This window comes from Copadichromis virginalis, linkage group LG1, assembly GCF_057382275.1.
Source record: "Copadichromis virginalis isolate Kocher_CV1m ecotype Utaka linkage group LG1, C_Virginalis_male_GT1.1, whole genome shotgun sequence".
NCBI classification, from domain to species: domain Eukaryota; kingdom Metazoa; phylum Chordata; class Actinopteri; order Cichliformes; family Cichlidae; genus Copadichromis; species Copadichromis virginalis.
Window position 1 is genome coordinate 31724133 of NC_140618.1, and position 13367 is coordinate 31737499.

The following is a 13367-nucleotide window of genomic DNA, read 5'->3' on the forward strand; positions in this document are numbered from 1 at the left end:
TAAGATGCAGCACAGTAAGAGCTAGCCTAATGTCTTAGGTACATGCAATGCCTACATCAGTGGTTCTGGTGTTATGGATTGAAAAATAGAAACTAAGTGTGGTTACTTATCTGTAGAGAGTATTTCACCTCGTGTCTGATAAAACAGTGTCAGTTGAGGGGTTTTATCATAAAATCCAAAAAGGCTTCTTGCAAAGGTTTACAATCCCTCTGAGCACTGTTAGCCTCAGGTGAACATCTGTGATATTACAAAGGCTTCACTGGCTCTTTAGGACAACATATAGAGCTGGGTGTGCGCTCTGATAGTGTGAGAGTTTATTTTGTTGGAAAAATCACAGTGGCACAAAGTGTGACATTACTAGGCTTGTTTAGAAAAACTCATTTGGGCTGTGCTGAAAAAACATGAAAATTGCCCAATCTGGCTGGTTGTCAGATTAAAAATATTTTTAAGATGCAAATTAGTTTGGGCAAATTTGTGCAGCTTACCTCCCCCAATCAATTCCAAAAGTCACACTAAACAACTCTTTTTCAAGACATGATTATAATGGAAATGGAAATCCAACAGTACGAATAAAAAGCACACAATGTAAAGGAGTTTTGTTCCAAAGACTCACAGTTTGAATGAAATTAAAAAATGTGTCATTTAAAATACCTTTCAACCCCAGGTAGGCCAAGTATGGAGAAAAGTAAGATAACATACATATATGTACAGTGTTGTCTTCATTTTACATGCAAAAAAGTATGTGTGGCTCCCAGTGTTTTCTTTTCCATGGAAACTGGGTCCAAATGGCTTTTTGGGTGTTAAAGGTTGCCAACCCTTGCCCTAGAGTATGGAGGAATCTGTCCCTAAAAGATGTCACCTTTTTTTAATGAATAAAGATTGTTACCGTCAATATCTATTCAGCCAATCACATGACAGCAGCAATGTTTATATGGGTAATCATGTCGACATGATGAAGACAGCCTGCTGGATTTCAACACGAGCATCAGAATGAGGTATAATGTGATTAAAGTGACTTTGGATGCGGCATGCTTGTTGGTGCTAGAAAGACTGGTGTGAGTATGTCACAAATTACTGGTTTACTGCTGATCCGCTGGGCCGCAGCACCCACCCGGTCACTCCTGTCAGATCAGAACAGGAAACTGAGGCCACAATTCACACAGGCTCAACAAACCTTGACAACAGAAGATTAGAAAAACATTCAGCAATTGGATGAGTCTCGATTTCTGCTGTAACTTTCGAATGGTAAGTTCAGAAATTGTTGTAAACAACATGAAATCATAAAATTCAACCTGCCTGTATTGACGGATTAGGTTTGTGATGGTGATATTTTCTTTAACACTTTAGTACCAACTGAGCATCGTTTAAATGCCACAGCCTACCTGAGTACCATGTCCTTACTGACCACAGGGTACCCATTTTCCGATGGCTGCTTCCAGCACAATAACACAGCGCGTCACAAAGCTCAAATCATTTTAAACTGGTTTCTTGAACATCACAATGAGTTCACTGTACTCAGATGGCCTCCACTGTCACCAGTTCTCAATGGGATGGATTCAAGTCGCATCAGGTTGGTATCATGGAGGTGAAGCCAGCAAATCTGCAGCAGCTCTGTGATTTGTTTCCAGCACCTTTTTAAATTAGTGTGATCACAGATATAAGGCAGTTTGAAGCAAAAAGTATTAGATAGATAGATGGATGGATGGTGTGTTCAGATTTTAAAATTCTCAGCACAATTTCTACCAGGGGTTTGTATCAATCATTGCCTCAGCATTTTTTTTTTAAATTTGAAATTCTTGCTGCAGTCTGTCACTGGCTGTTCCTGTCTGGAACACATAAAATGAGCTATCCTACGGCTGAATCTTAGAATAAACAATCCAACGTACCAGAGTAACTGGGATGCCAAAGCTTAGTATTATACAGACATGGCTAAATTAGCTGTGTTCTTTGCAACTTTTGTCATTTAAATAATTAATGACTTTTTTTAAATAAACAAAAGAGTCAAAGCCTCAGCAAACAAGACCAACTTATAATAGCCGCAGCAGTCAGCCTGCACATGCACCTCTCACCGAAGCACATATAAAAGGCATTTGTGCTGCTCTCTTTTGCTGCCACAATGCTGACCTGAAAGCTTTTCCTTGTTGATGCTGCTGGTGCTTTGCATGCAGCATTTCAATAACCCAACCTCGACTACAGTATCCACCTGTGAGGCTCAGAGTCAGTGCTCCAGAGAAGTTATTATTTTTTCATCATTATCTGTTTGATTGTGATGAGTCACAATGGCAAAGGCGTGACGTCAGTGCGAACACTGTGTGCACTCTGTTTAGACACAGCAGGCTTTCTGAACTATAGTGAAGGAAATGCAGCAGCTAAAAGGTGATAAGACCTCAGGAAAAAGGATCAGAATAGTTCTGTGATGTAAAACTGTTAAGGACAGATTGAAGGCACTGGATGACAGCTTCAGAAAAATGCTTCTGTTTGCTGTCAATAGCTGCAGGCAAAAGGCTTTAAGAGATATTCAGCTGCACATCAGAATAGTTTCACATGGTTTTTTAGAACATCAACGCTGAAACCAGGCACCAGAGGAATGCCTATATATCAGTTGAATTTCATTGTGCAGCATCTTGTATTAACGCCTAATGCCATGATTGAAGCTGTTAAAGTATCATCCTTCAAAACCTTGATTCCACTGCTTCGCTGCTTTCTGAGAGTGGCATTGATTGTCTACTCGTTTGCCAAGTTTGCCAAGTGTTAATCAGGAACTGATTAGAAGCAGTGCATGGAAAAGAGCTGGGGCTGTATTTGATTTGCCTCAGCTAAGGACAGAGATTAGTCACTTAAAGGGGCTTGCCACCCGCTTTAATAATTAACATATGTCATCACTGCTTCCCTGGACACAAGAAAAACTCCGTCAGCAGCTTTAAATGTGAGACCTGCGTGTCCTGGTTGCTGGCTTTCGCGCTTGAGAAGAAGGTTGCCTACAATATTGAGCAATCTGTCCCGAGGCACAGACAAAACGTAAACCGATTCTTCAGAAGGACAGCATCTCCCTATAAACCCTTTTCGAAATGCAGTGTAACGCTTTGATTTAAGCTCATATTCTAGGGGAAGCAAGTTCTTCTGGAGTCAAAAGAAATGCTCTGGAAAACCTGACTTTGGCTCATTTTTGATGGATGTCCTGGGCAGAGATGGGCAGTAACTGTAATCAGATTACTTTTTTCGAGTAACGAGTAAAGCAAGGGATTACTATTGCAAAAACGGTAATTAGATTACCGTTACTTTCCCGTAGGAACGCTGCGTTACTGCGTTACTAAAACCGTGATTTTTTTGCGAGAATGTCTCATGACAGTGACGTAAGCGAGTGCGACGTTTGTGACAACAGCTGTGTGCAGATCAACAGTGGATCATATATCGAGTACTGGAGAGAGTATGAGCGTGCAGCGTTTAAAGCATGGAAGTACTGACCTTACTTTGAGTTTGATTCCATAAAAAGTGACAAAAACATTAGCGTCCATCGTGCGTGGGAAGAAAACTTCTTTTTACAGCGAAAAACCCCCCCTTAACTTCCAAGCAAGCTCCGAGTGCGCTACCACATAATGGGAAATTCACAGAGAAACTGCCGTATCCTTCCACTGACCGCTGCGGCACACCTGCACCAGGGTAAACCTCCGCCTACCCTACTCCTGCTTTACAGGTGAAAATAGAGCAAAAGGACTGCTAGTCTTTGACTTTATTTATTTTCTGCTGTGTTTTACTTGCATCTATTTGAAAGAGTGAGTGTAAACACAAAAAAAAAAAAAATTTATGTGCTGGAATGTGCAGAAAATAGGTTTAAATGTTAAACAAATTTCTTCCAGTCAGTGAATGTTGCATATAATTACATTTTTGCTTGATGCATAAAGTAAAACAAGTTTTAAAAAGGGACTTTTCCATTTGATTACATTTTGTATGATGGATTATGTAGAAAAAGTAGAATTGGGCTGAGAGATCTATCGCTTTATCACCTCTTCAGGTTGTAAATCGTGTTTTTAAAAAGTAATTAAGTAACTAATTAACTAATTACTTTTGAAAATAAGTAATCAGTAAAGTAACGGGATTACTTTTTTGGGGAAGTAATCAGTAATTAGTTACTGATTACTTTTTTCAAATAACTTGACCAACACTGGTCCTGGGAATGTAATTTGGACTCCCTTTTCAGAAGGATAAAATGGAAGTATTTGGAGTAAACAAGCCTTTGCCAGTGAGTTTAGGGGGAGTCGATAGGTGAGGAAGGAAGAAATACTGTGGAACATTTAGGCACATGCCAACAATGCAGAGACCAACAGGTTACTAAATCACACCGACATGAAACAATTGAAACATAACTAATAGAACCTGCATTTGGGATGGTCCTGAGGTATGAAGCTACTAGAGTCACTATGACTTCCAGATTTCAAGTCCACAGCTTATACTTTGATCAGTGAAGCTGAAATTCTTCTTTTTTAGAATAAGTAATGTCATTGTGGAAGATAAAGTAGGGCATTTTTTATGCAGTTTGGCATCTTAGAGTGAAATAACGTGGCCATAGGAAATCCCTGGGGACTTTTATCATTGATCTTTCCTCCTTTTTTATTAGTGCCTTTATCATTTTTTTTTTTTGCATTCTGACTCTGTCTTCCCCCTCATGGCACAGGTAATGGATATCCACTGTTTGGAGGGAGCAAGTGAATTGAGGCATTTCTCTTGTCATTATTTCCCCTCCTCTGAAATCCCTGTCTTGTATTTCTTTCTCCTGGGCTGTCACTGATGGAAAGCTTCTTTTCTTTGCTTCCTGTATTGCCTGCCATCCAGAGTCCAACAGTCATATAACCACTTCATCTTCCCCACAGTGTATTTGCGTTGCACACATTCTAACCTGCGCTGTGCCCTTTTGGCTCATTCTCTCTCCCTCTTTTCCCATGTTTACTTTTTTCCTGCACCCAATATCTTGCCTGCCTTCATCTCGCTTCTCTTTTTCAAATCCACATCTTTCTGGCTCATCTTGTGTCTGCTCTCCTCCCAATATACATCTCTTATCTCTCCTTGTATTGCTGCCATATAAATTATTGATGGCCCATCCTTGACTCGACTGGTGTAGTCAAAGGGCGACCCAAGTACCGAGGACAACATCAATACCAAGCTAAAAGTGCAGCTGTGGCTTGTGCACTCTCTGCTTGACTAACTTTAACCAGAGTCCCTCTTTACTAATGACCTACTTAGAAAAAAAAAATGCTAATTTGAATAAAAAGTTTTCTCTTTTTCTTTCCCCTCTCTTTTTATTTTAATTTGCAGCTCTTCAGATGACTCACAGCTCACTTCAGTCCACTCAAATGGGACATAAAGGCCCCGTGCGCTGGATTCTTACATCACTTTAGACATTGTTGTTGTGATGTCATGTTGTAGCTTGTGGCACCAGTTTATTTAGAAATCAGCGCTTCTTTATTGTTGCAAGAAATTACATCTGTTGTCATTTTTCTTTTCATTCAGAATTCTCTTTCATCTTCATATCTTTGAGGCATCCGAATTACGATTTTTTTTTTTTACGTGTTTACGGATCCTAATGCAGCGTCTAATTGTGACTGAGCAATGTCATTTGCAGAGAAGGATGCCACCAATTATTAAGGAAACACCCAAATGAACAATATTAGGAAACTGCCTGTTCAAAAAAAATAAATCAGAAATAAGAGAATCAGTCATTTTAAGTGGCACATCTCACTGAACTCCTTTGTTCACATTCTTAATGTTTTCTTACTTCATCGCTTCTGGTTATCAGAGCATTTATTGTCAGCAACTTGGTACAGTTGGAGTTGCTGTTTTTGTCATTTTGATGATTTTTTATCGAAAAATGCAGTAACAATACTGTAAGGTGTGTATATACACACAGTATATATGGCAGGTATTCTCTTAGAGAGTACGCGAAATGAAAAACAGAATAGACAACAATATTGTAAGCTTGTCAGAGGTAGTGCTGTGCTTCTGGTGAATAGGCTTCTTATTTTTATTGCTGATCAAACAGAGCGGGTAAGACAGGCCTAGTTGCTGGCAGACCTTTCTCAGATTCAGACTGGGACTTTAAGCGAATCCTGATGTTTTTAGAAACAAATTCTTTTGTTATCCTGATAAATAAACGCTGTCTGTTACAGATTAGCAGGACTGATAACGTTTGCTGCCTAGCTGCATCATACATACCCATAGATGGTATCAAAGGTCGATGTTGCTATCGTTATATCACCCAGTTTTGAAGACATGAGCCTACATCAATGGTTTCTACCATGCTTTTTTAAGATAAAATGCAGGTTTAAGATTTTTCTGCAATGGATCCATGTGTTTTTTACTGTCTGACATCTGCAGTGGTGCTGTGTAAAGTTGTGGGTCAACTGGAGGAGGTGAAGACAACACTGTTGGTACTTATATATTACAAATTTTGCTCTAATTCTTGTTTTTTGGTAGTATTTCTTAGTATGTGAATATTAGTATTTTAAAAAAAACTACTATGTACTTCCTGGGTGACGCGCTTAAAGGCTAGAGAAATGGACCATTGACCCTGGAAACTAAAGAAAATGATTGATGTAAATATTATTGCACACCTGTGGTGAGCGAAGCTATAATTGGTCTGTTGGTATATTTGTATCACTACACCTCGAAGAAGGCGCGACTGATGTCCATTGTGTATTTTTTATGTCTTTATCCCTGTGAAATATAAGCCGTTTATTCCTTTTTTTAAAATATAATGTTATTTTGTGTCTTTTTCTTTTGCTTATAACTGTTCCCACTTTTCATTTTTGTTGCCGTGTGAATCATTCTGTTATTTTCTTATCATCAACTGAAAGCTGTGGTCTTCAAGAAATGCTGCAAAAATCCAAAAGAACAGTGTGGTATCTGCTACCAGGAAGTCAAACATCGTAGCCTCAAAATGCTCATGTTACATAGAGGTTTGGAGGAGACCAAAGCAGGGCAAAAAATAAAGGGAGAAATTTGATTCATTTGAACTACGTGAAACAGGCGTTTCTCTGTCCTCTCCAAATAAATGATAAAGTAGAATAAATCAGGAGGCCTAGAAACAGAATTATTTAGAGGCAACAATAATTCAGGCCTTTAGGTTTGTCAGATTGTTGCTAGATTTTCTCCTTCCTAGTGTCCCTGTTTCGCTTTTAATACTTTTGTACTTTCAGAGCAATTCTTAGCTTATTGAGTTAGAAGGAGCAGTTCCTTTCTGGTAGTGTCTTTTGAGGTCTTCTGTTACTACTTCTCAGAACTAGGGCATCCTGTGTGCTCTGCAGGGGTAAAATGTTAAATGTAAAGGTTTACTCTGTTTTTCACTGTTGGTTTGCTGTTCTCTTTTTCTGAGATTTCCACTTGTATGAGAGGTCAGCAGTAAAGTTCACTTGTCTGATGAGGACACATCGAATGCTGGCTGAATGAGAGAGGCCAGATGGAAAACGCATGTTGTGAAACCAAACGTTTCCAGTTAAGTTCTGCCACACAACATAATGCAGACTCCAAAAAAAAAAAAAAAAAAAGATGCAGTTTACTGCATGACAGGAGCAAGTAACTGAGCATGGGCTGCTTTCCCCATTTAATTTGTGAAGATGTCACAATTTTAAGTATTATAAAAATGCACTTCACTTCTGTGATTGTTGTCCCCATGGTAACAGATAATGGTTATGTGTTAAGGGGTCCAAAAGATCATACCAAGAAACAGCTGGGACTATTTGTGAGTGCAGCGCTCACTTGAAAATAATATTAAAAAATAAATTAATTTTTTAAAAAAAAGAAAGTAATTATTTTTGGTAAAGTATCTTGTTGGCACTCGGGGATTTGGTATATACTCACCACCCCCACACAAAGCAGTGTGTGACAGATTTACTGAGCAAAATTTCGCTGTGAATATATTAAGCTGTCACCATTAACCGTGTTTTACTGTTTATGCACATGTCCTTTCACTTTGAGCTGATTTATTTATTTTTTGGCCACAACATTAGCCTCTTTGTGTTTTACTACATTCTGAAAATAGCATCTGTGTCGATGTTAGGGGTGACTGTAAACGACAATGACGAGATTATAAGCAAAACACATGGTTCATTGCTCCGGAGGTAGTGGCACATTTCTCTCCCCCCCACAGCCACTAGACTGATAAAACAGCTTCACACAGTCATCAGCCAAGCAGGCATTAATGACCTTTAATGAATCCTCGAATATAGGATCTGCATTTGATTATGATGACATTCTGCTATTTTTAAACAAGTTTCAGACAGTATTTAAGGAGAAAATCAGCCACTAAATGCAGCTGGATGAAGGCACAGCGTTAAAAGACTGACGTATGGCCCTTATCTATTTTGCCATCAATTTAAAATAACTTTCTTCTCGTGGAAATGTCAAACTGGGGAGAGTGTCTGTGGAGAGAGCAAAATATTCTCATATTTGATATAATAACACACAGAAAGCCAGAAGAGCTATGGAGCAAAGCACATTGAGCATTTAAATGTCGTTTGGTCAAATGAAGACCGTGTTCACTGAGTATCTGAGTGCTTTGAGTCAGGCTTGATGTAAGGGTTATGTGTCTGGAGCAAAGCAGATGCTAAAAGGCTACTGTGTAGGAAAGCACGAGGTCAGTGGAGATCAATGTGATTGATGTTTGATGGGGTCCACCATCTAAATGTGTAAATAAGGCTGAGCGGCTTTGGAGTTTTTGTTTGCCCGCAGTGTGTATAGCGCACATGCTCTCTTTTTTCTTCAGATTTTATGAACTTCAAAGGCTTGAGGGTATTTAATCATGTTTACCTCTGTGACTGTGTTCACGCCCCCAGTTTGTTTTCTCTTGATTCAAAGCTCACTGCAAAAGCTGATTTTGTTCAGGGTTTTTATCTTGTTTGTTTAGGTTCACTCTGCTAAGCCAGACCTTCTAAACTAAACCCGCATGGAGCCTGTTTACCGAACACCAGCTCAGTGGTCTGCCGTCCAAATCCAATCTAGTCCTCTCACTGCTGACCACAGTTTATCACTTTTAATATCATGTGAAAAGTGGTGTGGAATATAGCCTGAGAGTGAGGATCTGACTGCAGCAGCTCAGTGCTCAAAGTTCATGTATCCAAACGATGTTTAGTGGTGATATTCCTTCAAAGCATGCAACTACCAACACCAGTCTTCCATAAACTATAATTTCCTATCATGTTTTTCCTTTAACCATGCAGCAGTTTAACCACTTTAATCAGTCCAATCAATATAGTGAACAAACAAGACTAGAAAACAAGTGGGATCATTCCAGCGGTCTCAGAAACTACAGCCACTACAGCCACTGGTGTCTCAGAGATGTGCACCAGCTGTCCTCTCATATCAAAAATAATGAAGTTACAGCATTAGTTTGGTGGTTCTTACTTGCAGTAGCATGCCAATGTTTTTCTCTGCTGCAAAACAGTGGAGTTCTCCATTGGGTTGGGACAGAGAGACATGCAGACTAAAAATGGAGCTAAGCTAAGAGACAAAGTTCTTGATTTATCAGTCATCAACGGTCTGATGCTCACCAAAAAAAAAATCTTGAGCAAATTATTCTCTAGTGTGACTCGGCTTAGCCTTAGAGATAGGCTGATAAGCACATCTGGAGAGACCTCAGAGTCGAGGTGCTGCTCATCCATGTCGAAAGGAGCCAGTTCAGGTGAAGTGCTAGAGTCTCCCTTTGGATGTGCCTCCCTCCAGGCCAGATGATTATATGCCTCATCTGGGAATGCCTCAGAAAGTATTGCTGTGGAGAACGACTTCTGGAATACCCTGCTTAGCCTGCTGGCACCATCGTTTAAGATGACTGATGGATGGTTGTCGTGACAATTTTTTTCACAAATAGTTAATGTTGTGACAAATTTGAAGCTAAATCACAATGATTTCTTAAAATTAAACAAGTACTTTTTAGTGCCTAAATCTAACTTTTTTTGACAGTCTAGGGGCTCATGAAAAAACAAAGAAACAAAGCAAGCATACCAAAATACAACAGGGGTGATCCATGTAGAAAATTAACCAAATTAACCTCCTACTTTCTACTTCAAACTGTCATACAGAAAGCAAAAGGCACGAGTTACGCAGGTGTGGCAGGTTGGGACGAGGAAAATATGACTGAATCCTTGGCAGATGGTAGCCATCTTGGCTCATAACGTAACCTGTGGTCATCAGTGAAGAGTCAGTCATTCATAAGCTGTGGCGTACTGTTGACCACTTTTGTAGGCTACGTCGTAGGCAGATGTTTAACTTGTGAGCACAGCACTCTTTTTGCCTTCAAATGAAACTCTTTAAAACAGTACAGCTTTTTCTTGACATTCAATAACCCCCCAGTCAGTACCAGTCAGTAGTTTTAGACAATGTGTTTTCATCCTATTAAATATTACCTTTTTTTCTCACTCCAAGGTGTTTGTTGGCACTGATGCCAGAAGGTACAACCATGGAAATATTGGTTGATAAGATAATAACCCCCTTTTGTAGACCTTTTTAAGTCCACATTAGGTTGGAGGAGTGATAGGCGTTGCAGGTTTATCACCTAGAAAACAATGATTCTTATCTTGTTTGAGAATCTAAACCTAAATCTAAGTAGCTTTAATCAGCTGATTAAGTTTAGGTCTGGTGTTTGGTTTGGAAAAACATTGCTGTTTAGGTTAAAATGCATCACTTCACACCAGTAATCCTTCCCATTTATTAAGGGTTTTACTTTACAATACCAAAGGACGCCTTATGTGTACTTTTACCACACCACTCACATACGCAGTAGCTGAGGATGAACTGAGTATTTCCGTGCTGTAAGCTTTCAGTATGTATGTATGTAGGTGGATTGCTAATTATAGCTGTGTTATTTTACTATACTTGCTGCCTTTATAAGTGGGACAAAGACACATTCATGCATTGATGAAAGAACGGAGCAATTTCTTCTCTTCTCTATTTTAAGTATGTTTAATTATAGAAAACCTGCGATAAACAATAGAACAATATATATTCATAAAAAACATTTTAGTACTGTCTTTCGTCAAGTCAAAATCAAAATATATGGTATCAAAAACACTCTGTTCTGGTTCACTCCTGACAGATTGTGCTTTTCCCAAATGAGAACTGAGTCTGTGGTTATTTGTTGCCACTTGAGTTTAAATCACATTTGTCCTCCGCTGATGAAAATGGAAACCAGCTGCTCTGAAATGTATAGAGAAGATGTCCTTTATAACATCTCACCCACACAGTAGCAAAAAGTAGTTTTGTTAAAGTAAATTGTCCTGTTGTCCTGCCTTAAATAACCGCGTTTCCTGTCCTGTGTTCTCAGATTGACCACTACGCCCAAAGAGATCTGAAGAAGGGTCTGCAGCTCTTTGGCACAGAGGGCAACGTGGGTTTGACCAACGCCTGGATGATAGTACAAACTGATGTAAGTTGTGAGATCACCGGAGGGAGTAGGCGATGCTTTGGGATGCATCTATTTCAGATTTAACTGCTTTAAAAGAAATAATATAACTGTGCCGATAATAGTAAATACAACAACACAAGCTTGAATCTGTGACATTTTGACTGCATTATTCATTGTTATAGTACTTATCTTTGCTATTGGAAGAGTTTCACTGTCTCTTTTTCTTGTTTTGTTTTGGGGGGGTTTTGTGCCACTGGGATCACGTTAAATTATAAGTGAATAGTGAAATGCGGAAACACCATTTCGTTTTACATTTCTCCTTTCAGGGTAATATACGAATAAAATACTGCAATCCTTTTAGCCGTTAATAGGATCTGGACATTTATAAGTCGGCTAATAAAAGAAACACCACCAATCTGAGAAATGGCACCAGAAGACGTGTCTTGAAATGACTCTGACAGTAATAAACACTTAAAGCATTCCTGGTTTAAATGCTGTGGTAAAATGTTTTCAGCGAGATTAATGCAAACATCATAGACTCTCGGAGGTAATCTTTGTCTCCAGCTCTCACTTTGATGTGCATTTTCCTGTTGCAATATTTATATATATATGTGTTTTCTTCCTCTATATATCTCTCCAAAGAAAACACAATGTGAAAAACACAGATTTGGAATTAAGGATTGCAGAGGACGGATGCTGCTGTTAGAAAATGCGTTTGGGAGACATCAAATGATAGATCGCAGACTTAGGGGCTCTTTGGACCTTCTTTTTTTTTACATCACAGATCCTGTGTTATGGCTTGTAGTTTTGTACCATTAGTAAATGTGCGGTGCATGCTGGTTGTTTGGCTCTGCTCTGTGTTGGTGTGTATACGTGTGTCTAGTGCGTGTTTACCTGTGAATGTGTGTGTGCGTGGTGACTGATAAGACATAAATGATGACAAAGAAATCTATTGCTATGCAAATACTGTATGCAAATCCAGGTGTGTTTATACGTGTAGGTGTAAATGCGCACATTTGATTTTCTTCCTGCACGCTGGATCATGCCATAAGAAGAATCTGCCTGAATGAACCGCTGCCTGAAAATGCTAGAGCACGAGCGTGAACGTGCATTTCCCCCCACACACACCTTTGTCAGATCAGCCGCTGTGTGTATGTATGGGTCTCCACAGAGTCTGGCTGAGATGAAGATCATTATACGGCAGCTCTCATTCTGTCACTCCCTCCCAAGCCTCTTACATATATGCTGACTCACTGAATGGATAATGCAGCAGATGTCCCTGGAGCAAAGTTCACCCTGAATATTATTAATGGCCACCTATGGAGCTATGTATGCATGCATGTAGACGTAGATCTACCTTAGACAGAGCAGGAAAGAGCTCCAAAAGGCACTAAATGAATCCTCGGTATAATAAATCTGTACTGGCTGCGCACATTTGGTCGTTAACTTTCCAAGGTGATAACATCTGAATATTCTGACTGTGTGTTCTGACCGAAGTTTACATCTTTATTTCCCAGCTCTCTCTGGTGATTTGAATTCTGTAGTTCCTCATGTTAGTGCTTCCATTGTTTAAGGAAGTGAGTAAGTTTTAAATTAACACAAAATCCCCAACTGTGCCCACGCAGACAGCATTATTCCCCTGTGGAATTTAAGTCCACCAGATGAAAAAATAAATCTCTTTCAGAGGCATTTAATCTTTTCAACTACACTGATGAAATGAATTGTGGTGAAAGCCACGATGCCTTATATAAAAAAAATCTATACCAATCTCAAAGCGGGGAAATATTTATTTAAAAGAAAAGTGGGGCGAGTTAGAAAGTTATTTTAAGGCTTTGAGACGGCTACAGCTCAATATCAGGCGGATGAGGTGTTTTATATGCTCAGCACATATCGGTTATTTTACCCAAGGAATTTTAATTCGTGCGAGGTAAACAGCTTTCGTGCCCATCACTGGAGGATGTATATTTCTTTTGCCGTG

General features: G+C 39.3%; 1 protein-coding gene across 4 annotated transcripts in view; it reads left to right on the forward strand.

Annotated features, from left to right (window-relative positions):
- Window positions 1-13367, forward strand: part of tspan4a (tetraspanin 4a) — a 194360-nt gene that overhangs the window by 154799 nt on the left and 26194 nt on the right. For all 4 annotated transcript variants that reach the window (XM_085459723.1, XM_085459732.1, XM_085459709.1 and 1 more), the window contains one exon: window positions 11309-11410. In XM_085459723.1, the coding sequence (XP_085315849.1) occupies window positions 11309-11410 (102 nt within the window). The remainder of the gene's footprint in view (window positions 1-11308; window positions 11411-13367) is intronic.